Source organism: Necator americanus, chromosome II, assembly GCF_031761385.1.
Source record: "Necator americanus strain Aroian chromosome II, whole genome shotgun sequence".
Taxonomy (NCBI): domain Eukaryota; kingdom Metazoa; phylum Nematoda; class Chromadorea; order Rhabditida; family Ancylostomatidae; genus Necator; species Necator americanus.
This window is the reverse complement of record NC_087372.1, coordinates 22205067-22227902: the sequence shown is the minus strand read 5'-3', so window position 1 is coordinate 22227902 and position 22836 is coordinate 22205067. Positions and strand designations below refer to the sequence as shown.

General features: G+C 44.9%; 11 protein-coding genes across 12 annotated transcripts; 6 read left to right on the top strand and 5 right to left on the bottom strand.

Annotated features, from left to right (window-relative positions):
* Positions 1-262: 262 nt before the first annotated feature.
* Positions 263-1270, bottom strand: RB195_019012 (uncharacterized protein; the record flags this gene model as incomplete). The annotated part of the gene is made up of 1 exon (XM_064186677.1): positions 263-1270. The coding sequence occupies one exon, from the start codon at positions 1268-1270 to the stop codon at positions 263-265; it is 1008 nt and encodes a 335-aa protein (XP_064042558.1).
* Positions 1271-1386: 116 nt separating this feature from the next.
* On the bottom strand, positions 1387-1713 carry RB195_019011 (uncharacterized protein; the record flags this gene model as incomplete). The annotated part of the gene is made up of 1 exon (XM_064186676.1): positions 1387-1713. One exon carries the CDS (start codon positions 1711-1713, stop codon positions 1387-1389), a length of 327 nt encoding a protein of 108 aa, XP_064042557.1.
* Positions 1714-3269: 1556 nt separating this feature from the next.
* On the top strand, positions 3270-4109 carry RB195_019010 (uncharacterized protein; the record flags this gene model as incomplete). The annotated part of the gene is made up of 2 exons (XM_064186675.1): positions 3270-3395; positions 3474-4109. 2 exons carry the CDS (start codon positions 3270-3272, stop codon positions 4107-4109), a joined length of 762 nt encoding a protein of 253 aa, XP_064042556.1.
* Positions 4110-4690: 581 nt separating this feature from the next.
* RB195_019009 (uncharacterized protein) lies at positions 4691-5128 on the top strand (the record flags this gene model as incomplete). The annotated part of the gene is made up of 1 exon (XM_064186674.1): positions 4691-5128. One exon carries the CDS (start codon positions 4691-4693, stop codon positions 5126-5128), a length of 438 nt encoding a protein of 145 aa, XP_064042555.1.
* Positions 5129-6683: 1555 nt separating this feature from the next.
* Positions 6684-8024, bottom strand: RB195_019008 (uncharacterized protein; the record flags this gene model as incomplete). 2 transcript variants are annotated; one of them, XM_064186673.1, is made up of 4 exons in its annotated part: positions 6684-6967; positions 7078-7258; positions 7330-7411; positions 7963-8024. In XM_064186673.1, 4 exons carry the CDS (start codon positions 8022-8024, stop codon positions 6684-6686), a joined length of 609 nt encoding a protein of 202 aa, XP_064042553.1. The 2 variants fall into 2 exon arrangements, with proteins under 2 accessions (XP_064042553.1, XP_064042554.1); XM_064186672.1 differs by lacking the exons at positions 7330-7411; positions 7963-8024 and having other exon boundaries at positions 6851-7120.
* A 21-nt stretch (positions 8025-8045) lies between these two features.
* On the top strand, positions 8046-8888 carry RB195_019007 (uncharacterized protein; the record flags this gene model as incomplete). The annotated part of the gene is made up of 1 exon (XM_064186671.1): positions 8046-8888. One exon carries the CDS (start codon positions 8046-8048, stop codon positions 8886-8888), a length of 843 nt encoding a protein of 280 aa, XP_064042552.1.
* Positions 8889-8966: 78 nt separating this feature from the next.
* RB195_019006 (uncharacterized protein) lies at positions 8967-11714 on the top strand (the record flags this gene model as incomplete). The annotated part of the gene is made up of 1 exon (XM_064186670.1): positions 8967-11714. The coding sequence occupies one exon, from the start codon at positions 8967-8969 to the stop codon at positions 11712-11714; it is 2748 nt and encodes a 915-aa protein (XP_064042551.1).
* A 380-nt stretch (positions 11715-12094) lies between these two features.
* On the top strand, positions 12095-12730 carry RB195_019005 (uncharacterized protein; the record flags this gene model as incomplete). Its single annotated transcript, XM_064186669.1, has 1 exon — positions 12095-12730. One exon carries the CDS (start codon positions 12095-12097, stop codon positions 12728-12730), a length of 636 nt encoding a protein of 211 aa, XP_064042550.1.
* Positions 12731-12811: 81 nt separating this feature from the next.
* RB195_019004 (uncharacterized protein) lies at positions 12812-14938 on the top strand (the record flags this gene model as incomplete). Its single annotated transcript, XM_064186668.1, has 1 exon — positions 12812-14938. One exon carries the CDS (start codon positions 12812-12814, stop codon positions 14936-14938), a length of 2127 nt encoding a protein of 708 aa, XP_064042549.1.
* Positions 14939-15479: 541 nt separating this feature from the next.
* On the bottom strand, positions 15480-22041 carry RB195_019002 (uncharacterized protein; the record flags this gene model as incomplete). Its single annotated transcript, XM_064186666.1, has 3 exons — positions 15480-15679; positions 18786-18882; positions 21919-22041. 3 exons carry the CDS (start codon positions 22039-22041, stop codon positions 15480-15482), a joined length of 420 nt encoding a protein of 139 aa, XP_064042547.1.
* Positions 17045-17464, bottom strand: RB195_019003 (uncharacterized protein; the record flags this gene model as incomplete). The annotated part of the gene is made up of 1 exon (XM_064186667.1): positions 17045-17464. One exon carries the CDS (start codon positions 17462-17464, stop codon positions 17045-17047), a length of 420 nt encoding a protein of 139 aa, XP_064042548.1.
* Positions 22042-22836: the final 795 nt, after the last annotated feature.

Sequence of the window (22836 nt, the reverse complement as noted above, 5' to 3'; positions counted from 1 at the left end):
CCCTGCAACACTTCTTTAGACTCGTTCTTCTTTGTGCTGCTTCCAGAATCTTCTTTCTTCTAGTGACCCGTGTGTTTTGAAAAATCCTCCTGCAAAACGCTTCTTCTTCTTTATACAGCTAGTGTTAGGTTTTTGTTAGCAACTATCCACTTTAGTGTGCGATGCATTCAGTTCTAGCCTCAAAGCCCTTCTTCTTTCGAACGATTCCTTGGTGGTCTTCAAAATTCGATCCAAGTTTGTCGTGCGGGGCTTCGAGGCACGCTCAGCACAGGCTCGTAATCCTCTGAGCAACACCTCGTAGTCCACCATTTGGGTCCTCCTCGATGTGCCATTCACCTTGGGACAAGGAGTCCTCGAGTACGCAATCGTCGTAGACGACTTCTTTTCTCCTTCGTTGCCGATAGCAGATGTTCTTTTCCATCGTGTGGCTAAGACGTATTTTCGCACGAAGGAGACGGTGATCAGAACCACTACAAAAGGATGGTACTACTGAGACGTCAAGTAGACACCACCTCCGGTTGGTGAGTATGTGGTCGATCTCCGCACGAGTCGCGCCATTGGGCGATTCCCGTGTCCACCGACGATGATCTTTTTTCATGAAAAGAGAGTTCTCATGAAAGAGGCGAGCAGCGGACAACAGCCCAGCGAGACGATTGCCATTTTCATTCCGGTCTCCTAGTCCAAATCTTCCAATCCTGTATTCCTTTTCTGTGGCCTTTCTTAGTTTTGCGTTGAAGTCTCCGACAACGAATTTGTAGAAGGACTTCTCGTTGCGGACTACTTCCTCCAGCTCCTCGTAAAACGCGTCCAATTCGGATTCATCAGCTGCTGATGTTGGTGAGTAGCAGTTAATGATAATGATGATACTGATGGATTTTTGGCGCAGAGGGCGGAGGCTAAGAATGGCCAGACGAGGTGACAGGATCTCGTGAGAATCGACGAGATGGACGACAGATGGGTGCACAACAAAACCAACACCGCCTACATTTCGCGACGGAACCTTCTCTCCACGAATGACGAGTGTACCGTCATTCATCTGTCGTACGTCGCTCCTTCTGCACTTGGTCTCCTGCAGAGCAATCACGTGAAATTTGATACGCTCTGCAGCTCCGAGAAGGGCATGCAGGTCAGCGTCTGTGGAAACTGTTCTCGCGTTGTAAGTACACAGTCTGAGACAGTCTCCATGGCGAGTCGTGCGCGTGTCGCCTTGGTCCAGAATCAATGACGTCCTGAGCAACCTGAGATTTGATCGCCTCTCACCGGTCGCCATACCGTCCGACGTCTGAGACGGCAGGGCCCAGTGTGCAGGGTACTGAGGCAGTGAATATGTCCAGTGTCACCTCCACGCCACTGTGAGGCGGTAAACCTCGACAACGGTTTACCGCCTCATAGTGGCGTGGAGGTGACACTGAGCGTCGAACTGCGATGCACAGCGGAGGTTCGTCCTCCGGCAGGGTCTCCCAAGCTGAGAAGGAGTTCGACACATCCGACATTCCGACTTCTCGGGATCGGAAGCCTAGCTAAGAGTAAACCACTGCTAACATTCACCACCGTCTTGGCAAAATGTCGCAAGGTGGTTCCCTGCTCCATATAGGTTGGGCGACGACCTGTGGTGAAAGCTAAGCTCGCCGTGGCATGGCTGCTTAGTTTGGGGAAAAGTCTTCTTGCCACTACAGCATATTCACTGCCATCATATTCACTGCGTGAAACCATAAGAAGGTAACAAATACTTGTTGTATACTTTCACTTGACCGTCAGATAAAATTAAGATGTACCTACAAGGAACGAACTTGGAAGTCGCCGACCACGACGGAAGGATAGCTCTTCATAGCGATCCATGCCGACACACAAACCATAAGATCCATGTCGACACACTGTAGCTAGATCCGTGGATCCAGCTACAGTGTGTCGGCATGGAGAAAATAAATAAAGAATAAACTGCTGGAGTTATAGAGGTTAAACTTATCACTAAGCTTCTGAAAAATCTCTATTACATTCTTGACTGAAGGGCAAATCAACATGATCTTACATAAGGCGACTCCTCTGTTAGGATTGCCCGTTTTAGAGGAGGTGAAAAAAGAGCGATCCCCATCAGGTTCGGCACAACCACTATGAGAAGTTCGGAAACCCCCGATTAAGCAGGAAGACCTATCTTAAAAGTGGTGCTTAAGTTTCATACGTAACTTTGTCTTTACAAACAAAGATTTCAAATGATTTCTAGGATTGTAACAGTACCCAATACGAAAGTGTCCGTGCAGTGTGTAAATAGTCGGGTCAGAATGACCTGTAGCTCGGCGCAGGACCCTCGCTACCTCCACTCATCGCTGAGTTCGAGTGAAGCTGGACCTATTCACCTCGCTTCTATTGAGCTAGACCTATTGACGTGAAGCTGAAGTCCTCGCTTGATCTCAACAGTCAGTGGATGGTGCTTTGAAAGCAGCAGTTTACTTATGCAACTGCACCGAGATTCAGGTCTTTTTGACATGTCTATGCAAATTGATTACGCATGTTCTGACATTGAAATATGAAAGCTCCGCTGAGCTAGGAGCTGAAAAGTTGGCACGTGGAAGGCGAATTTCCCACTCAGATTGTACATGAATGCATCAAAGAGATCAAAGAGAGCACGTCGCGAAATGGTTATGGTCATCGTTCGTTTGTGAGAAGGCGAACTCCTAAAAATCTTTCTAAAAAGGTCTGTTCGAGTTACAATTTTTTTTTAAGACGGCTATAGTTTGTGGGCGTGTTCGTGATAATCATCCGACGAAGTGAGATGAAACAAGCGACGAAATGAAATTAGTGGGAAGTTAGGGGAAAAAGCGTCTGCCAACGGTTGTTTGGAAGTCGAAGCGGTTAAGCGTATATCAATTTTTCATGACAAATGCTATGTGTCACTCAATCCAGGGTAATTCGAAGATGCATGAGAACACTCTCCATACCTTTTGCCATCGTCATTACAACAGACATTAAGTACTGTTTTTGAAAACGTACGAAATTGTCATGAACTCGTGCCAGGGAAAGAAGTATGGGAATCCAACTGGACTCCAGAGATTTAAAATTGACGCCGCTCGCCTCTTTCATGGGAACTCTCTTTTCATGAAAAAAGATCATCGTCGGTGGACACGGGAATCGCCCAATGGCGCAACTCGTGCGGAGATCGACCACATACCACCAAATAGAGGTGGTGTCTTTTTGACGTCTCAGTAGTACCATCCTTTTGTAGTGGTTCTGATCATCGTCTCCTTCGTGCGAAAATACGTCTTAGCCACACGATGGAAAAGAACATCTGCTATCGGCAGCGAGGAGAAAAGAAGTCGTCTACGACGATTGCGTACTCGAGGACTCCTTGTCCCAAGGATAATGGCACATCAAGGAGGACCCAAATGGTGGACTACGAGGTGTTGCTCAGAGGATAACGAGCCTGTGCTGAGTGTGTCTCGAAGCCGCGCACGACAAACTTGGATCGAATTTTGAAGACCACCAAGGAATCGTTCAAAAGAAGAAGGGCTTTGAGGCTAGAACTGAATGCATCGCACATAAAATGGATAGTTGCTAACAAAAACCTAACACTAGCTGTAATAAAGAAGAAGAAGAAGATTTTGCGGAAGATTTTTCAAAACACACGGGTCACTAGAAGAAAGAAGATTCTGGAAGCAGCACAAAGAAGAACGAGTCTAAAGAAGTGTTGCAGGGATCTCCGAGAATATAATATTCCGCTAGCAGCATTGCTGAGCGAAGAAGGGACTCGCACGTCTTCTCGTCGTCAGATGGAAATCATTACGGAGAGGTTCTATTCGAACCTTTTCCGTTCATCAACTCCTGTGTCAATTCCAATCATCCCCACTGGTGAAACTCCACCACAGATTTTCTCTTCGGAGGTACGAGTCGCTATCAAGAGCATGAAACATGGCACAGCCCCCGGACCTGATTTTATATCAGCTGAATTTCTTCGGGCTGGTGGCCATCCACCTCATTTAATCTTAGCAGTGCACATGACATCCTACCTTCAGAAAAAAAAAATCCCAAACCGGTGGAAGACCTCGCGAACCGTTCTTATCCATAAGAAAGGTGACCGAGAGGACCTTCGGAACTACCTCCGATATGCTTGCTGAGCGTGTTATACAAAGTATTCACCAAGATCATCCTCATGCGCATATCTGGGACGCGGAATGAAGCCCAGCCTCAAGAACAAGTTGGATTCTGTCACTGGTTCAGCTGTTTGGACCACATCCAGACCGTGTCGACGGTCATAGAGGTTTGCCGGGAATACCGCCTGCCCCTTGTTCTAACCTTCGTCGACTATGAGAAAGCCTTTGACAGCGTAGAAACGAATGCAATACTGTCAGCGCTGGTCGACCAAGGTGTGGACGCGTCGTATGTGAGGACATTAGCCAATTGCTACGATCGATGCACGACTACGACACAGCTTTTCCACCGCCCTCTCACCATACCCATTGGAAAGGGGGTATGACAAGACGATACTATATCGCCGAAGCTGTTCACAGCTGCATTGCAATGGATAATGAAGTCACTTTTCTGGGTGTTCATGGAAGATTTCTCTCGAACCTTCGTTTTGCGGACGACGTCGTTCTCTTTTCGAGCAAAATCAATGAAGTAGAAACGATGCTCAAACAAATTGAACGAAGCAGAGAAAAGAATAGGACTACGAATAAACAGAAAGAAGACACAGTTCATGAAGAACGCCTACTGCGAGAACGGAGAAGTACAACTTGAAGGCTCCCAAATCGTGGAAACTTTGTCGTACGCATACCTCGGACGTTCTATGAGCATGCAAAATCACTGCAAGGAAGAACTGAATAAAAGAATGAGAGTAACATGGGCGGCGTTCGCACCCGTCAGGAAAGCCACGGACCAACTGACGGACCATGATCTTCGTGCCCATCTGCTTGACTCGACAGTTCTTCCAGCGCTCTGTTACGCAGCGGAGACGTGGGCAGACACCGCTGCCACGTCTAAGAAGCTAATTACTATCCACAGAGCCCTCAAGAAACGTCTTCTGGAGTTTAGCCGGCGCCCACAACACCTAGCCGGTCTCCGCAGCTCCGACTTAAGAGAAATATCCCGTTTCACTTCGCGACCCACCGGAATATATATTGAAAGCAAAACATAGATGGGTCGGTCACATTATGGGAAAAATCGACGATAGATGGACTAAAAGAACGTTAGAGTGGATCCCAGGAGATGCTAAACGCCCTCGAGGATACCGCCAACGAGATGGGGTGACGTGTTAGCTACACGGATGGACCAGCTGAGAGCTCAGCTGGATACGGTTCAAGGACCTCGTCAAAGCCACTCATGAAGCTTGAGAACATCTTGGATGACAATGGCGGGGGAACGAAACGAGTGGAAGTGATGCTGGGGCGCGCACGTCCAGTGAAGACGGGCATCTAAGTATCTAAGTAATTACCACATGATCACGGGTATCGATCAAGGATCGAAAGTTCTGTCTTTTTTCTCAAAACCTCCTGACAAGATTTCCTCATTAACTTAGTATATATATTATCCTGTATATGTAAGCGATTCTATGCGAACCTGTAGAACTCATGCTACCAGCATTAATATTCAAACACGTTATTTGACATTGGTTCTTGAGCAGTGAAAAAGCGGAGCAGGGTCTTGGGAAGAAAAATAAATTGTCCAACCATCATCTGTCATTGTGCATAAGTGAAATCAACAAGGTCGTATGTTTCAACAATTTACGGCCAAAATCCACAGAACCAACGTCTTCATTGTAGAAAAGTTAGGAACGAAACATTCAAAAAGTTTGAAGAAAGACGGTCAATGGTTGTAACTTTAGGTTTTATCCTCAACAGTATGAGTGAAGAGGGTGAAGCCAAGGATGTAGCTATGGGCACTTGACTTACTTTTACTTAGAAAGCAGGAGGATTTTCCAGCTTCTGAATTTCTGCGACCACTTCAGAAAGCCGTTCAAGATGTTGCTATGTGTGATCCGCCGATACACCACATACACTTCTGCGTAAAAATGGCCGTTATGGAACGCCACGGACCAAAACTAACCTAACCGTCACCTAATCTGCTTTGTCTTTATGCACTTAAGCTTCTCCACAGCCCGTTGACGGTGCTACCTATGTACATTGTGATTGGGCGAAGTGCGGGTATGTAGACTCGCAGCTTGACTTCGTTGGCAATGAGAATCCACCATAGATACTTGGTCAGAGAGTTGAATGCCGAATGTGCTGTAGTCCATGTCTCATCGTTTTTCAATCACCGTGATCACCTTGACTCATGTTGATCTTCGAAATGGTCGAGCGGGCGCCAGTAATTCTTCCATTTGTCCCGATCGCGTGCCAGAGTCGCTCAGTGGTTCTCCCTTTCGCGTGGGACACGAAGATTTTCTTTGAAGGACTTTGTGAAGAAATCTGACCATCGGGTCGGTGGTCTTCCTGTAGTGCGGTTAACATCGCGCGAACCCAGTCGCTCATGGCTCTGGTCCAACGATTGTCGTTAAAGCGCATCACGTGTCCGGCCCACCTTATTTTACTTTCCTTGGCAAACGCGGCGGCGTCTTTCATCTTTGATCGCTGACGTAGGAGAGAACTTCGAATCCCATCCCTCACTTGCGTGAAACGGGACACTCCTAGTATCACTCTCTCAATTGTGCGTTCAGTGACGCTCACCGCGTTTTCTTCCTGCTTGCGAAATGCCTATGTTTCCGAAGCAGAGATCAAAGCAGGAAGTACGGTGGTGTTGAAGAGGTGAGCACGGAGCCGGCTGTTCATGGTCTTCTTCACTACATCCTCGATGCTCTTATACACTTCTAACTCCGCTCGTCCCCTCCTGCCCAGCTCAGGGGTCAGATCGTTCATCATGTTCATTTCCCCACCCAGATAAACGTAGCTGGTGCACTCCCATATGTTCGTTCCGTTAAGCGTGAATGGGGCATCCGAGACCCATCCGTTGCCATGAACATCGTTTTTTGCAGATTCAGCTGAAGACCATATGTTCCGTCGATTTCGGTCAGCATTCGTTCCGCTTGGCTGATGCTAGGTATTATCAGTACGACTTCATCAGCAAAGCGCAAATGGTGTAGTTGCTGACTATCAACTTTCACTCCCATGTCTTCCCATTCCAACTTTCGCATTGAGTTCTCGAGGGCGGCTGTGAATATTTTGGGTGAGATTGTATCACCCTGTCGGACCCCCCTCTTCACGTCAATGATGATATTCTTGTAGAATGGCGAAATTCCGTTCGTGAAGTTACTGTACAACTCTCGAAGTACCTTTATGTACTGAGTAAAGACGCCTTGGTGATGAAGGCGAGACAGAGTGGCATCTTGTACTCTCGTGATACCTCGATGAGTTTCGAAACATGGTCATGACTGTGGTCACCCTGCTTGCTCGCATGGCTGTCCTTCATCCAAGGCTTTTCAATCCTATTAAGGATCACTCTTGTTTTATCTAACCGATAAAATAGTCGCATTCTTTCAATAACTCTCGCTATAGCATGGATTAATCATTTTCTCATTTGTTCATTGTTCTGTCTGCAATCTATTTGATGAGACATTTTTATCTTAGTCATAGCTCCAGAAGACAGACAAAATTAGACAAATTAGACAGACAAAATTAAATTCTTGGAAGCGTAAATATACTCCACATGATTGTTCATATTTGGTTCGCAACAGCCCACGAATAAGGCTTCAAGCAAGGAACGACGACGACTAAATGGCGACCACGCGACCGAAACTGTGATCTTCACGCACGACGACTACGTCGGCTTCAACAATAACCGCCAATTGTCCCTTTCTACCGCAGCCGTCACTGACATCAGCAGCCACCGCCAAGTGTGCATTCTACACCAAAACCACTATCCACGTAGCCTATCATCATCAGAAACACGTATCCGCCGTCAACCACGACTATCCAGTCCCCGCTTCCAGAAAGACTTAACAGATACATGCCTTCATCATCAACTACCCCGAGTTACCCGTCAGCACGTTCCACGCCAGCACTCGCAAAGCGATCTTCAACGACTCCAGTGCACTTCATCGCCTCTACAAAGACTGAAAGATGAATGACTCACCGACCATACGTCGCCAAATCGAAAAACTCTCAAGACAACTGCCGAGACATATTGGAGCAGTCTACGACGTCCTCGCTGATTACGAGCTGACAATCGACAATGTGCAACTCAACCATGTCGACTCCAATGACCTCCCAATGTTGCGCAAGGATTGCGTAAACGCCCGATCGAATCTGCTCATCAGCTATACCAGGCTAGAACAACTTCATCAGAACTGGATCTCACTCATTGCTGCAAACAAAGAAGAGGAAACGGTATTCTCTCAATACATCGACAAATATGGAGACTACCGCACCACGCTACAAGATGCAGTACCAGTCCTTGAGAAAATGGACACCGCTCTCGATGCAATCGAAGAAGAGTTCAAGAAACGCCAATTCCCGCTACCAGGTTTCATTCCCACCACTCCGGCTACATCAGAAGCTTCCTCTCTCGACTCACAGAGCCCGAAAGCGAGACAACAGAACGACATCTCAACACCAGTCACCCTGCAAAATGAACAACTGGCGTCTCCACATCATCCTAGATCCAAGATGATCGACCAGTCCTCGCGAAATCTTTGCAATTTCGTCGATGCATCTCTTCTCAGCAAAGTGGATCTTCCAATGTTCAGCTGTTCGATTCTTGAGTTCCCAGAATTCTGGGAACGTTTTTCCACCTTGATCGGGAATAAACCGCACATCGATGACGCAACCAAGTTCTCCCTGCTGAAATCTTCACTCAAGGGAAAAGCACTCCACTGCATCCAAAGCCTCCCGATTACATCCGCCAACTACCACATTGCGGTGGACATTCTCAAAACGCACTTCGACGATCGAGTGACAACCTGACATGTGTTGTTCTCCAAATTAGCGAGTCTCCCACCATGTGACACAGCAGGAAAAGAACTATAGGTACTTTACAACCAAATGTATGCCCTAATACGACAATTTTGCACTTATGAAGAAGACAGCAAGGAATATGGTCTTGGAGCTATTCTCCTAAACAAACTACCGCGCCATGTGAGGAGCCGGATCTACGACAAAACCAACAACCAAACCAATCTTACACCAACGGCACTCATCCGTCTTCTCACGGATATTGTCAGGAAAGAATCCACGTTGCGTGAAATGGAGTCCCAGGAACCCGACTCTGCAAGCAGATACACGTACCACGTCATTCATAATCAGACGCAAATGATCCGTTCAAAGAAGGTCCCGCCATCCGTCCGTCAGAAAAGATGCAATTTCTGCTCGAAGATGAATCACAACTCTTTCAACTACCAGACATACAAGACGGCATCAGAAAGAATCCAGGTCGCCAAAAACAACCGGCTCTGCTTCAACTGCTTGTCTGGAAATCATCTAACGAAGGATTGCATCTCGAAGAAAACGTGCTCTCATTGCTCAAAACGACATCATATGTCACTCTGCTTGAGATATTCTCAAAGATCGCTCGCCTCAACGCCAATGGCGACGCAGACAGTTCACGTAGCTAACCGTAGCGAACACCCCAACCAAATTGAGAAGAACCGATTTCATCATCGACCATCACAGCGACAACATCACGAACAACAGAGTCACATACACTTCTCGGAACAACCTTCACTCCCATCCAACCTTGCGGAACCAGCCACTACCCTTCACACCACTCAGCTACCACACGAAACAGTTAAACCTCCACTAATGTGTGCTGACGTCGTACTCTTCAACCCAAACAACGAAAATAAGGAAATTCACGTCACGGCTCTATTGGACACGGAAGCATCTCAATCCTACATCACAAACGATCTGATCGAACAACTCCAACTACAACCTTCGAATCCACAACGAATAACAATGTTTACGCTCGGAACGGAAAAACCGATGTCAATGGAAGCCACTAACCACGAAATCGGCATCCGTTGCACGGACAACACCACACATCTCCTCCATGTCCAAGCACCACCTATACTGACCAGGGAGATAAAGTACGCTTCGATCCTCAAGAAAGAAGAAAACAACCAATACCTCGCCAACAAAATCGCCACGCCGAAACTTCTCATAGGTATGGATTACCTTTGGGACCTTGTTTTTCACGATCAGTTCAGCATATCCTATCTAACGAATAGATACCGCATCTTCGAAACGCGCATCGGCAAAATCGTGGCCGACAACGCCTTTCGGCTCAACACCTTGAATGACGTCGTCTACACCTTCTCCACTTCAATGGCCAATCCCGCTCGCCACTCCGACCTGGTAGAACTCGTAGAACGTTTCTGGTCAAATGAATCTTTAGGAATAGTCGACAATCCCAATCAATCCGATGACGACAAGTGCTTGGAAGACTTTAACAACTCAATCAAGTACAACAAGCAAGAGCGCCGATATTCGGTAAAATTTCCATTCAAAGGTAATCCATCCGAACTACCGACTAACCGCGATCTCGCTTTCTCTCGATTCCTGTCGAATTTGAAAGCGCTTCAAAAGAATCCAGAATACATGACGAAATATCACGAAATCTTTACAGACCAGCTAAAGAGAGGAATAATAGAAGAAATCGATGAAGGCAAATCCGCCAACATTAGTCATTACCTCGCTCACCACGGTGTCATCAGCGGGTCGAAAAAACACACGAAGGTACGCTGTGTTTTCGATGGTTCAGCAAAAAAGAAAGGAGGAATGAGCATCAACGAGATACTCCATAAAGGACCAACATTATTACCGGACCTACTCGGAGTCCTTCGAACAAGAACAATGCCAATAATGGTCTCCAGCGACATTGAAAAAGCCTTCTTGATGCTAGAACTCCAAGAACAGAGCCGAAACTACACTCGTTTTTTCTGGTTGCGAGATCCTACAAAACCAGCAGATAGGTCGAATATAGTCGTCTACAGATTTCGTCGTGTTCTCTTCGGCCTCATATGTTCCCCGTTCCTACTTGCTGCAACCATCCATCACCACCTTGCCAGTACAGGGACGCCACTTACAAGAAAGATACTACGGAACATCTACGTCGACAACGTGTTTTACGGAATATCATCTGTAGACGAAGGAAAACAATACTACAAAGATTTGAAACAACTTTTCCAGGACGCACGAATGAATATCAGAGACTATGTCAGCAACAATCAGGAACTGAACAGATTCATGGAAGAACAAGAAAATTCCAAAGTCGACGAACAATGCAAAATCTTAGGCGTGACGTGGAAAACTACTACGGACGAATTCGAAATACACTTACCAAGATGTATAACAGAAACAACGTGGACAAAAAGGAGAGTGCTACAAAAGGTAGCAAGCACTTACGATCCCTTCGGTTGGATTTCACCAGTCGTACTCGTGGGAAAAATTTTCATCCAAAAATTGTGGACACAAAATATCAGTTGGGATGAATCACTACCGCAACACCTGCTTGAGAAATGGACACAAATCATCGAGTCGTGGACCTTGTCTTCGGTGACCTTTCCACGTTTACTAATACAAGACAACGCGCCCGATGCAAAGTACGACATCCACGTCTTTAGCGATGCGTCACAGTCCGCATACTCCGCCTCTTCTTACTTACTGGAAAAGATCAATGGTCATCCTGAACGAGCAATGCTATTGGTTTCGAAATCACGACTGGCTCCGAAGAAGCCTTTAATGACTATACCAAAACTGGAGCTCTCGGGACTGCTCATCGGCTCCGCTATCTGAAACTCCACTTGGACATCCCAATAGACCGATCTTTCCTATGGTCAGACAGCAGAGTCACACTCTCATGGACACAGTCAGATAAGGATCTCCCCATATTTATACGTAACCGCGTCCGAACAATTCGAGAAAAGGCTCAAGATGCAATCTTCTGTCACATACCAGGCTCATAAAACCCTGCAGACGTCGCAAGCCGGGGATGCACAATAGACGAACTGATTTCCAACAATCTCTGGTGGAATGGACCCAGTTTCCTCCTCGGAGAAGAAAACACGTGGCCAAACGAGAAGATTGGCTCAGATGCCGAAGAACACTCTGCATCCGCTGTATGCTGTACTACACAACAAAAGCCAGAAATTGAACAGACCCAAATGACATCAGTAATGGAATCTGAAAGATTCAGCAAGTGGACCTATATCCTGAGGACACTCGTCACGATCCTCACCTTCATTACCAGACTTTCGACAAAGGCCACTCAACACTTCGGAGCTACGAAGAATGCCTTACGATCCAAGGCAGAAATAATTCTATTCCGAATGGCTCAAATCGAGGACCCACCTTGCAATGATCTGCAACGTCAACTTACACTCTTCAAGTGCGGACGGACACACTTGTTCAGAGTTCGAACAGGAATCCATGAGTCTCTGGAGACAAAAGAACCTATTCTACTCCCACGTAAAAACAACATCACCGAGCTATTCATCCTACACGTCCACGAGCTGAATCACCATTCTGGAACAGAACAAACATTAATCGAGCTCCGAAAATCAGTATGGATACCCAAAGGAAGGTCAACAGTGAAACGCGTCATCAACAACCGCTGCTTCCTTTGCAGACGAAATAATGCGAAACCATTCAAGCTACCGGACTTCCCTCCACATCCAGATTATCGCGTCAACAAACCCAACCATCCCTTCGAAAACTGCGGACTTGACGTCATGGGACCAATAAAGTGCAAATCCAAACATGGAGAGACCAAAAAATGCTGGATCCTACTAATAACTTGTCACACTGTCTAAAACGCTTCATTGCCACGAACGGGTGCCCGACAAGAATAATCTGCATTCAAGACCTTCGCACAAGCACAATCGGATGAACCCATGAACGAGGAAAGACCAGAAGACTTACTGAACTACTGCGCAACCAACAAAATCCAGTTCAAGTTCATACCTGTGTTCAGTCCGTGGCAAAGAGGAGTTTATGAACGAATGATAGGCATTTTCAAGTCCGCCTTCATGCAAGCCACAAGAAATCGGACACTTCCAATGGACGATTTACATACACTAGCAAAGGAATCGGAAGCCATTTGCAACTCAAGACCTCTTACATACGTGAACGACCAAGAAGACTTCTTACCTTTACGCCCAGTTGGTTTCATACGTCCCACAGTTCGCCTATCTTCTCCCCGTCTGCTCAATGAAGACGATGAATGGAGGCCACAATACACAACGAAAGACAATCTGATCAAAGACTGGAGATTCGGACTCCAACTTCTCGAGACCTTTTGGAACAGGTGGCAAGTCGAATACCTGACATCTTTACGCGAGCGACAACAAATTTCTGGCCCCTATCCACGGATCCATCACAACGACAAGCCAGCAAATGGAGAGTACGTTCTCATCCAAGACGACAACAATAAGAGAGGCATGTGGAAAATGGGACAAATATGTGGATCATCCGACGGATATCAGCGTTCAGTTCAAATTCGACTGCCTTCACGACTGATAATAACAAGGCCCATCAACCTTGTCAGCCGCTTCGAAATCACTTCAAATTCAACTACTCAAGAACACACTCCAACTGTGCCCACGAATACTCAGAACGAATCAACGGAAAGAAGAACCCCATCCCCGACCCATCATATGGTCACTCGGTCCAAAGCTCGACGACAACAACTGAGCCTACCCTTATTCATTTCGATCATGACAGCTCTCCCACAGTGCATCATTACGGCCAGCTCTCGTTGTCCTGAAGAACTAACACTTGACAAGAAAATCATTTACGCAACTCCGTGTGTGACAAAGGGAATAGCTGTAGCAGTGTATTCAAAGGAGAACAAACGGCAGATCTGCTGGTTTCCAATTACATGCTCACACGGCGAAACTCGAGCTTCCTTCCACCCATCAAAGAATCTACAACTCTGCGGACGGAAATGCGAATGCCCAAAATGGTCACAATTCTGCTCACACTACAACAACTCTCGCACACAGCAATCAAAGGCGTCGAACATCCCATCTGAGTTTCTTCATTTTAATCCTGACGAGGTCTGCTCCTTCGAGCAATCAACCAAGTGCAGCCAGAAAAAGAAAATTGGAACGTTTAACCAAATCGAACTCTACGATGGCACATTGCTTATGGTACCCCGGCTTCAAGTTTCTGAGAAGGACTATCTGAACTCCGACGACTTCATATGCATCGATTTGGACGGAAGGCTAGTCACTGCAACACATCCCTACCGAGGAACATCAATGTTTTGCGAAAAGCAGCAATGCAATGACGGTGCCGATAAGTTCTGTATGTATGACACACCAGTCGCGCTGTATGACTTCAGCAATACGAGATCCTCGGACATGCTGATCCCTATCAAAGCATGGGGAACGACCATGAGAGAATTCTATCCTCACAACACGGACGCTCACGCTGAGGCTGTTTTCATTTCAGCCAAATGCTCAAAAGGAGGTGTGGAAATAGGATCAGATCGAGAAATCGATAAGATAGAAGCATGCATAAGCTCTTACTGCGTCTTTGCAACCCACCTCTCGAATACCGCACTGTTCTTCCCGACGGAGCTAGTAGTTTTTAAGTACACCATCAAAATCACAGCATGGCAAAATGGACTACACGTTCATCACTCCTCTCTAACTTGTCCCTCGCATCCAATATGCGAAGTTCTCCACTGCAGCCTCTGCATAGAGAAAATCTACAATACTCAATGTTGGACAAACCTTGACATCTTGTTGATCACATCAATATGCATCATCTTGTTATCATGCTACTGGATCTTGAAACCGGTCATCTTTGTCATCAAGAAAACGATGAAGCTACCCCTCCGCCTTCTCAACTTCCTCTTCAACCTTCTAAGAAGGAACAAAAGGGAAACCACGAGAAGAGAAACAAACCCCTCCACCACTCAGTTTCGAACCTACACTCACTGCAAACGACAACACCGTTCACTTCGACACCCCGCTGTCTTCGTTGCCACAGCAATCCTTGTCTACGGGTCATAACAAGGAAACTGCTGTTCAGACGTCATTTCAATAGTCAGTACGACAAAATCCTGTTCAATCATCAACTCGACTGAAACATGCACTTTCAACGAAGGAGCAACCCTAACTCTCCAACCACTGGGTCAGGACGTATGCCTCTCCTTGAGAAACCACAAGGATGAACACATCGGTCTCATTTCTCTTCGCGCAAAGAGAATCCGCCACATCTGTCACAAAAGGATCGAATTTTTCACAAGAGATCACGAACTGAATTCGGAATCCTCGCATAGATGTTACAGAGCGGGTAGTTGTCAACCGGACAAATGCGACAACACCAAATCCTCAGACATCATTCCTGAGTTCAGTTGGAGAGCATCAAATCACCCGGATTTACCTTCTGCACCGCAAGTTGCCAGTGCATAACGTGCGATGGATGTTTCTTCTGCACACCATCATGCTTATTCTACAGGTTGTACGCTAGACCAACGTCAAGCACCATCTACACAGTCTACACGTGTTCTGTGTGGGAACTCACACTAATTGCTGAAGTTACGCTCCTACTTCAAACAGAAACCACTACGCATCCAGTCATTCTTCGCCCAAGACGAACCACACGAATCAACAACATCAGACTGTCACTATTGGGCACGATTTCACCCCAACTGCCCATCCTCACGTCAGCATTCATCACCGATGGCTCAAGAACAGCAATGACGATGAAAGTCCAAGCCAATAACTTGACACCACAAACACCAGCACAACCTCAATATGTTTCCAAAACCGACGCAATCACGTTTCTCTGCCATTTTTCTTGGAGAACGTGCACCTGCTCCACAAGACCGTACCAAGCCACCTGTACTTGCCCGGAAGGAAATATGTCAAAACATCTACAACACAACACCTTGCCATTAATCAGCAAAAACGTCATCATCGAGAAATATGAGGACACCATCGCAGCTCACACACAAGTTGGATCAGCAATCAACGTCCAAGTGAATATGGAGAACGTTAGAATCGTCTCGATACAAAATCAAGGAAAATGTTTCGTAACAGCTTCTAATATCGAAGGATGTTATTCATGCCTAGTTGGAGCCAAAATAACCGTCGTGGGCTATTCCACGGAAGAACAAACAACAGCTGATATCACCTGCAACAAGCAGCACCAAATTGCTACCTGCACGAAAAGAGGAAAACTAGCGAATTGACATTTCACTTCAACTCCCCTAAAGTTTCGACAAGCTGCACCATCTCTTGCTCCGGAGGACAGTCGAGTTTCCATCTAAGCGGTCTCCTCGACTATGTCAACGACGCACAACTTCAAAGAGAGATAGCAGTTAACAGCGAAATGGCCGTCAACAAGCCAAGCGATTCACTAGAAAAAATAGCAGATTGGTTATCCTCTGCCGTAGACAAATTCAATTTCTTCAATCTTAAATTCCTGTTAGTCTGCTGTATCCTTGCTTTGTTTCTGTCCTGTATTACCCCAGTAACGTCTGCATTTCGAGATACTTTTCATTCATCAGTCAAGAAGCAAACCTAATGGGCCCCGGTAGTTTATCTAACCGATAAAATAGTCGCATTCTTTCAATAACTCTCGCTATAGCATGGATTAATCATTCTCTCATTTGTTCATTGATCTGTCTATACGATGAGACATTTTCATCTTAGTCATAGCTCCAGAAGACAGACAAAATTAGACAAATTAGACAGACAAAATTAAATTCTTGGAAGCGTATATATACTCCACATGATTGTTCATATTTGGTTCGCAACAGCCCACGAATAAAGCTTCAAACAAGGAACGACGACGACTAAACTTGTAAAGAGCTTGTAAATGACGGACAGTAAGCAGATTGGCCGATAGTTGCCGATGTCTCCCTTTTTGATGTTGATCTCCCTTTTTATAAAACAACACGGTCTTGCTGGTCTTCCGCTGTTTAGGAACCTTGCATTCCGACAGGTAACGTGTAAAGAGCCTCGCAAGGATGTTGATGAGTACCGGCGGAAGGTTCTTCAGGTGTTCTGGTCTTATTGTGTCGACACCGGGTGCCGCACGATTTCTTACCGACATGATAGCATGTCGTATTTCGGACGGGAGAACCTCTGGAATGACATGTCCGTCTTCCCTCAAATAGTGAAGAGGCAAGTGGGCATGGATGTCGAAGAGATAAGAGTAGAAGTCGTAGATGATTTTCCCCTTCTCGATGCAATGGCTGTCCCCTTCGGGTTCCGAAGAGAAGTCATCCTCGTCTTGCGACTGGCAAAGTCCCGAAGAGCATAGCGGATGCTTTTCCCCGCCTCTGTAGCTTCAGCCAGCACTTCTGCTCTTCTCTCTTTAAGGTCTTCCTCTATCGCCTCTCTGCAAAGCTTTGCGAGCTCGGACGTGAGTTCTTGGTTCCCTGCGGCTCGTGTTGCTCCACGCTGGCGTATCAGCTCAAGAATTTCAAGAGACAGCCACCTTTCCGTGGTTTTAAAACTCTCAGCCTTCTTCGTGCAGACATGAAGGTGTTCAATGAGTCGGTCATATTCCTCGTCGATGTTGTCCATTACGGAATCTTCCCAAAAACCGGCTAGCGTAGCGAAGAGATCCCAGTTAATGATAGTTCTGGGAGTTCGCTTAGTGAACTTAGCGGTTTTCCCTTCTCTCCTTGTGAAGGAAAAACTTTCTCGGAAGAGGCGATGGTCCGATCTGGCAAAACAGTGACGTCCGTCAGGCAGAACCTTTTATTGACAATGATGTGGTCCATTTCATGTCCAGTGACTCCCACGTCCGGCGTAGAGAGGAGGGCTTCTGGAATTGCGAGTTCCCATAGATGGTCTTAGTCGTCATGATGAACTCGGGGAGCCTCTCCCCCTGTTCATTCCATTGTAGGCCGTGGGTCCTGATGTGAAGTTCCTCAGGCGTTGTTCTTGGCTCAACTTTGTCATTTTTCAATACACTATAAATAACAGAAATTGTGTTCGAGTTCAGTGAGTTGATCGTCCACCCTGATTCCCTTTGAAGGTCCCAAGAAGACCCTCTTCTGCTTTCATTTGTCAAGGTGGAGTTCCAGTCCGAAGATTGCACCTATCTTTACACAAGGTTCAAAAAATGTCGGAACTCTGCGCTGGTTGGAGCGAACATTACTGCATAGTTGGCGCACTTGAGACCAGTCAAAATGAGCAGTTGGTCAAAGTCACAATTTTTTGGAGTGTTTTTGGAACCCAATACTATCTAGCTGACGAACAAGTTTCTATATTTTCAAGCATAATTTATCCAGCCAGTTTACTTGGCTCTGACCTAACCACATAAATTGTTAGAAATGTTTTTTTTTGCTATTCTATACATGTGCTATGTTTCGGTCGTGGTCAATATTCGCACTCGAACTTCAAGTAAAATAAATGGGAACTAGAGGAACATTTTCAAAATCTTCATTTTTCATGTTAAACCGTGGCAGAACTTTTTTTGCAACAAAAATAATAGTGGAAATAATAGTGTCGTGTACGGAATCCGTGTAACCAGCGAACAAACATAATGACCATTTTCCCGATTTCAAATCCAAAGATCTACCAATGAGACCAAGCTTGTAGAACGGAGGTTGAAAAAAGGAGTGGAGAACACATTTCTAACCAAGTTGCTTGTACTTTTTTTTTCAGATTTTCGACAACATGTAACGCGAAGAAAAGGATGGTGGAACTCACTTTTGATAGAATTGAATGCATCTATTACTATATTTACTGAACACCGAATATGTTAAACCGAGTTGGCATAACACGTCTACGTAATGTAAGGTCTTCGTTCATTTAATTCCTTCATCGAATAAAAAGTCGAAAGTGTATTGTGCTTGCCCGGTCTAACAACTGTTTTCTAAATTTTCATCGCACCTACCTCCATTTGCGAGAGTAGCGGCCAGAACAGCAAGCGTACCACAATTAGTCTCTAGCGAGCAAAGTTGAATATACAGATCCAACTCTTCTCGGATGTTCTAGAATGGCGTGAGATATGAGTAGTTTCTCCGAGGTTTTTTCTCCGAGGATGAGTAGGTTTGTGATACGCATCCCGTATAGCACATTCCCAGGCTATGTGCAGAAACCCACTCAACACGCACTGTTAAGATTGCATTGTTCATCAAGATGAACCAAAATTCTCCCTCCCCAAACTTCTTTCTACACATCCAATGAATGCTAAAGTTTTTTTGGCCATTGAATGTCGCTCCGAGTCTAGGTCCAACTTTGCGCTGGGGCTTTTGCAAATTTTGTCTGCTGCGGAGGTTGCGCTGCTGGCGGCGATTCGCATTTCGCACCTGAAGACCTCTAGAGGATGAGCTATGTAAGGTTCATTTGTCTAAACTGTCTAGTCTAGCTTTCTGTCTAGTCTGGTGGTCTCTTCACAATATTTTTCTCTTCACCTTACTTCCGGATGGAAAACAGGGTTTTTTATGTAGTAGGAAAGACGGCCTGCTCAATCTCTTCCAGAGAGTAACCTAAAACAGTTGCATTACAGCAATGTCTAATTATCAGCAATTATTTTATTTGTCTGTTTACGTCGCATTATCAAAACCAATATGTTCTCCTCCACCTAAATTTCGGTATTCGATACATTCGGTATATAAGAACGAAATCGAAACGATCCGCCATACTCATGTCTTTTTGATTAACGACGTACCAATGATTGCTGCAGAGTTGATAATTTAATTGTGTGGTTTGCCTAAGAACATAAAAATGTAGAAACAGATTATCAACTGCATTTATCTTGTAGTAACTAGGGGTTACTGAAAAGAACCATTACTATCAAGACATATTTCGATGCAAAAGTGCACCATTTCAGCACCCAAATCCGAAGCCACAATGCAGTAGTTAAATGCCTGAGCTCTCGTTGTTTGTATAATTGGCAACATCAAAATCACTAGGCATCCCAACTTTGTAAAAATTTGCACTTTGGATGCAAAAATCGTATTTGTAATCCCCATAGATACTCTCTGTCCATCGATTGTGCAAATAGACAAATCCCACAAGAGAGAATTTTGGTGCGCCAACTGCGAATTATAAGTGGCTACTGTTCCTTCGTGCATGCTCGGTGCCATCTAAATCTGCTTAAACGGCCGCGCGGGCGGTAGCGTCACGGCGCGCTGGCCCGCTGCCACTTCTGCCAAATCTGCGGCCCTTCATAAGCGTGAGGACCTTTAGTGTTAAAAGACATTCGTAGCTATCCGACCTGAGGTGAAAGGTGAAAATGATAACTTTTACCTTCGCTATATCTGCTACATTGCGTATTCTAGCTTTAAATGTCTGCTAGCTAAGGTAAGTTATCCTTAGATAAATATTCTATGTTGTGACTTCTTTCTCACTCAAGTAGTCTTTATTGCTAGCATGGAGTTGTTTTTGACAGGAACGTTAATGATTCTTGGCTTCTACAACTCACGGCTGGCACAATCCTCTCTGTTAACGCATTCTTTATGTAGTTGAAAATTGGATTTCTTTTACGAGCTGTAGCCATATGTCCCACACATTTTCACTGATGTTTATCTCTCCCCTTTAGAGATTGCATTCCACCTTACTCTCTTTCTTCGCTGTTGAAATCATTCCATTTCTCCTTTGAACTGAACAGTATTGCTTTCAAATAATCGCTTTTAATTATTGACTAGTCCAATGTACGGTTTTCGGGATAAACCAAGGATGAAACACAAACGGTTTCTTTTCTCAAAGGAATATCCTATTTCCGAGTAGATAGCTTTCGTATATCTCCAAAGATTTCAGAACCCTCAAACCGGTTTAGGTATCTCACCCGTGTAAAGTGGGATGGTGTCGTGCTTTTACTTGTGAGAACCCGCATTTCATCCACATGTGAGTAATCGTGCTCTACGCAAAACTGTAGCAGAAAGCAGGCGGAAGGTTCAGAAGTGCAGAAAAAAACTAATGGAGATCAAATACATAAGATTTCGAAGAAAAATTAAATCCAGTCCAGAACTGCTGCGTTACAAAACAGAAATCAGTAATGAGGTGAACCAATGAAGTGCTTATAACTGCCAAAAAAAAAACGAATTAACTGAATTTCACCACTAATAAATATTTCAAGAAAGGACAATGCACTTGCTACCGGTAAGGATGGATCGGATATAAATTTGGTACTCCTTTATCATGTCTTCCTGTTAATTTTCGGTCTGCTCGAACCCACAACAACAGAGATGTCATTTTTGTTGGAAGTCATTTTTGTTTGGACTATTCATTCAGTTGAACACACGTTAGATGTTGTTGTTTTTCCTACATAACATTCTATGCTTCTCAGCTCGGCAACAAATCCCTCTTATATTGGCTTTCCAGCCTATCCACATACACATAGCTGAGGCTTCCGGAAATGTTCGTCTTGTTGAGCATAATTGGAAAATCAGAGGTTTAGTAATTTATCACATAAACACACATAATCTCCTTGAGATTTGTGAACAAATTCGCTGGTGGGGCTTTCCTTCATGAAGAAGTAGGTGTTTCAACAAGAAGTTCTCGCACATTTGTAATATACAAGATACTGTTAAGGAATGAAACAAGGTGTTTGGAAGTAACAAAGAATAAAGAACAGTAGAATATAATAGCGCATCTATATGATTTCTCTTCTAGTTAAAACTGCGTACTGAATTGTTGTTGGCCAATTGTATCACTTCACTTTCATTGGATCAACTAGATTGGAAGATAGGATTTATACATTCTTCCGCCTCATAAACATGATCCCCAGAAAAAAGTAACAAGAACGACACAATAAATGATCTATCGCTTGTTATTACCTATTGTTACCTATTGCAACTTCTCCTCATCATTCAACCACCTTATTGGAGTTATTTTTTAAAACAAAAATCGTTGTGTCTGAGTTGATTTTGTCCTCCCCCCCCCTTTTGTCATACATTCAACTGTATCTTCGACGCTGGAGGGTAACGACCTCTTCCCACCGTTGGACTGGCTTAGGAATGCATCTCTGATAGAAATCTTTGGATTTTGGGATCCAGGACGTTGTCGCCTCTTATACGTTATACCGAGTCAGCTTCAGCAAAACGTCTGCCCCAAATCAAGATGAAACGGAGAATATCTCGAGAAAGGTCATTCTTGTTATTGTAGTACTCTATTTCGATATGAAGTCTGTGTGGAACTAATTCCATTAAAAAGATGAAAACGAACAAGAGAGAAACATTGAGGAACACAAGTGCTCAGTAACAGTTTATTTCGTTTTACTAGAGTTAGTTTAACTGATAATGAAAATTGCGTTCGAGAAAGTGTGCAGAACTCAAAGGATAAAGTGCTTAGCAGAAATTAAAAAATTCGTCTCACTCATAGAGCTCTTCGAAGGCTTGCACTGCTAAAGATTGCTTGATTTAATCGCATCAGATGTTTCTGTTCAATGTCTGTTTTCAAAGGGAGTCGCAGCGCTTTCCTGACGATTGGGAATTCCACACTGTTTTTGCCAGACTGCTGATGTAAAAGTCGATGTCGGATTTCATACAACTTTCTTGTCATGTCGGAAATGTGACTTTCTTTTGTTACTTAGGATGTGTTATCAAATCCGTCATATATAAAGCATTAATTTGAACCATTTTACAAAGAATGATGGTTTCCCTAGAAATCAACCAACCCGCTGAACAAGCTGGTTTTCGACTCAACTTTTCCACGCTAGATCAAATTCACGTAATTAACCAATTGATAGAGAAGAGCCTTGAGTATGATTTTCCACTGAACATAGGTTTCGTTGACTACTCGAAAGCTCGAACATGAGATGATCTGGACATCGCTATACCGAAAAGGAGTTCGTCCAAAGATAATTCGTCTTTTGTCGAACATCTACACATCTGCTGCTGTAACATTCGAAGTAGGCCGCCTAGTTAATGTTAACACTTAACGAGGTGTTTAACAAGGAGTCCTTATCTCTTCTGCTCTCTTCACTGCCGCTCTGGAAGACG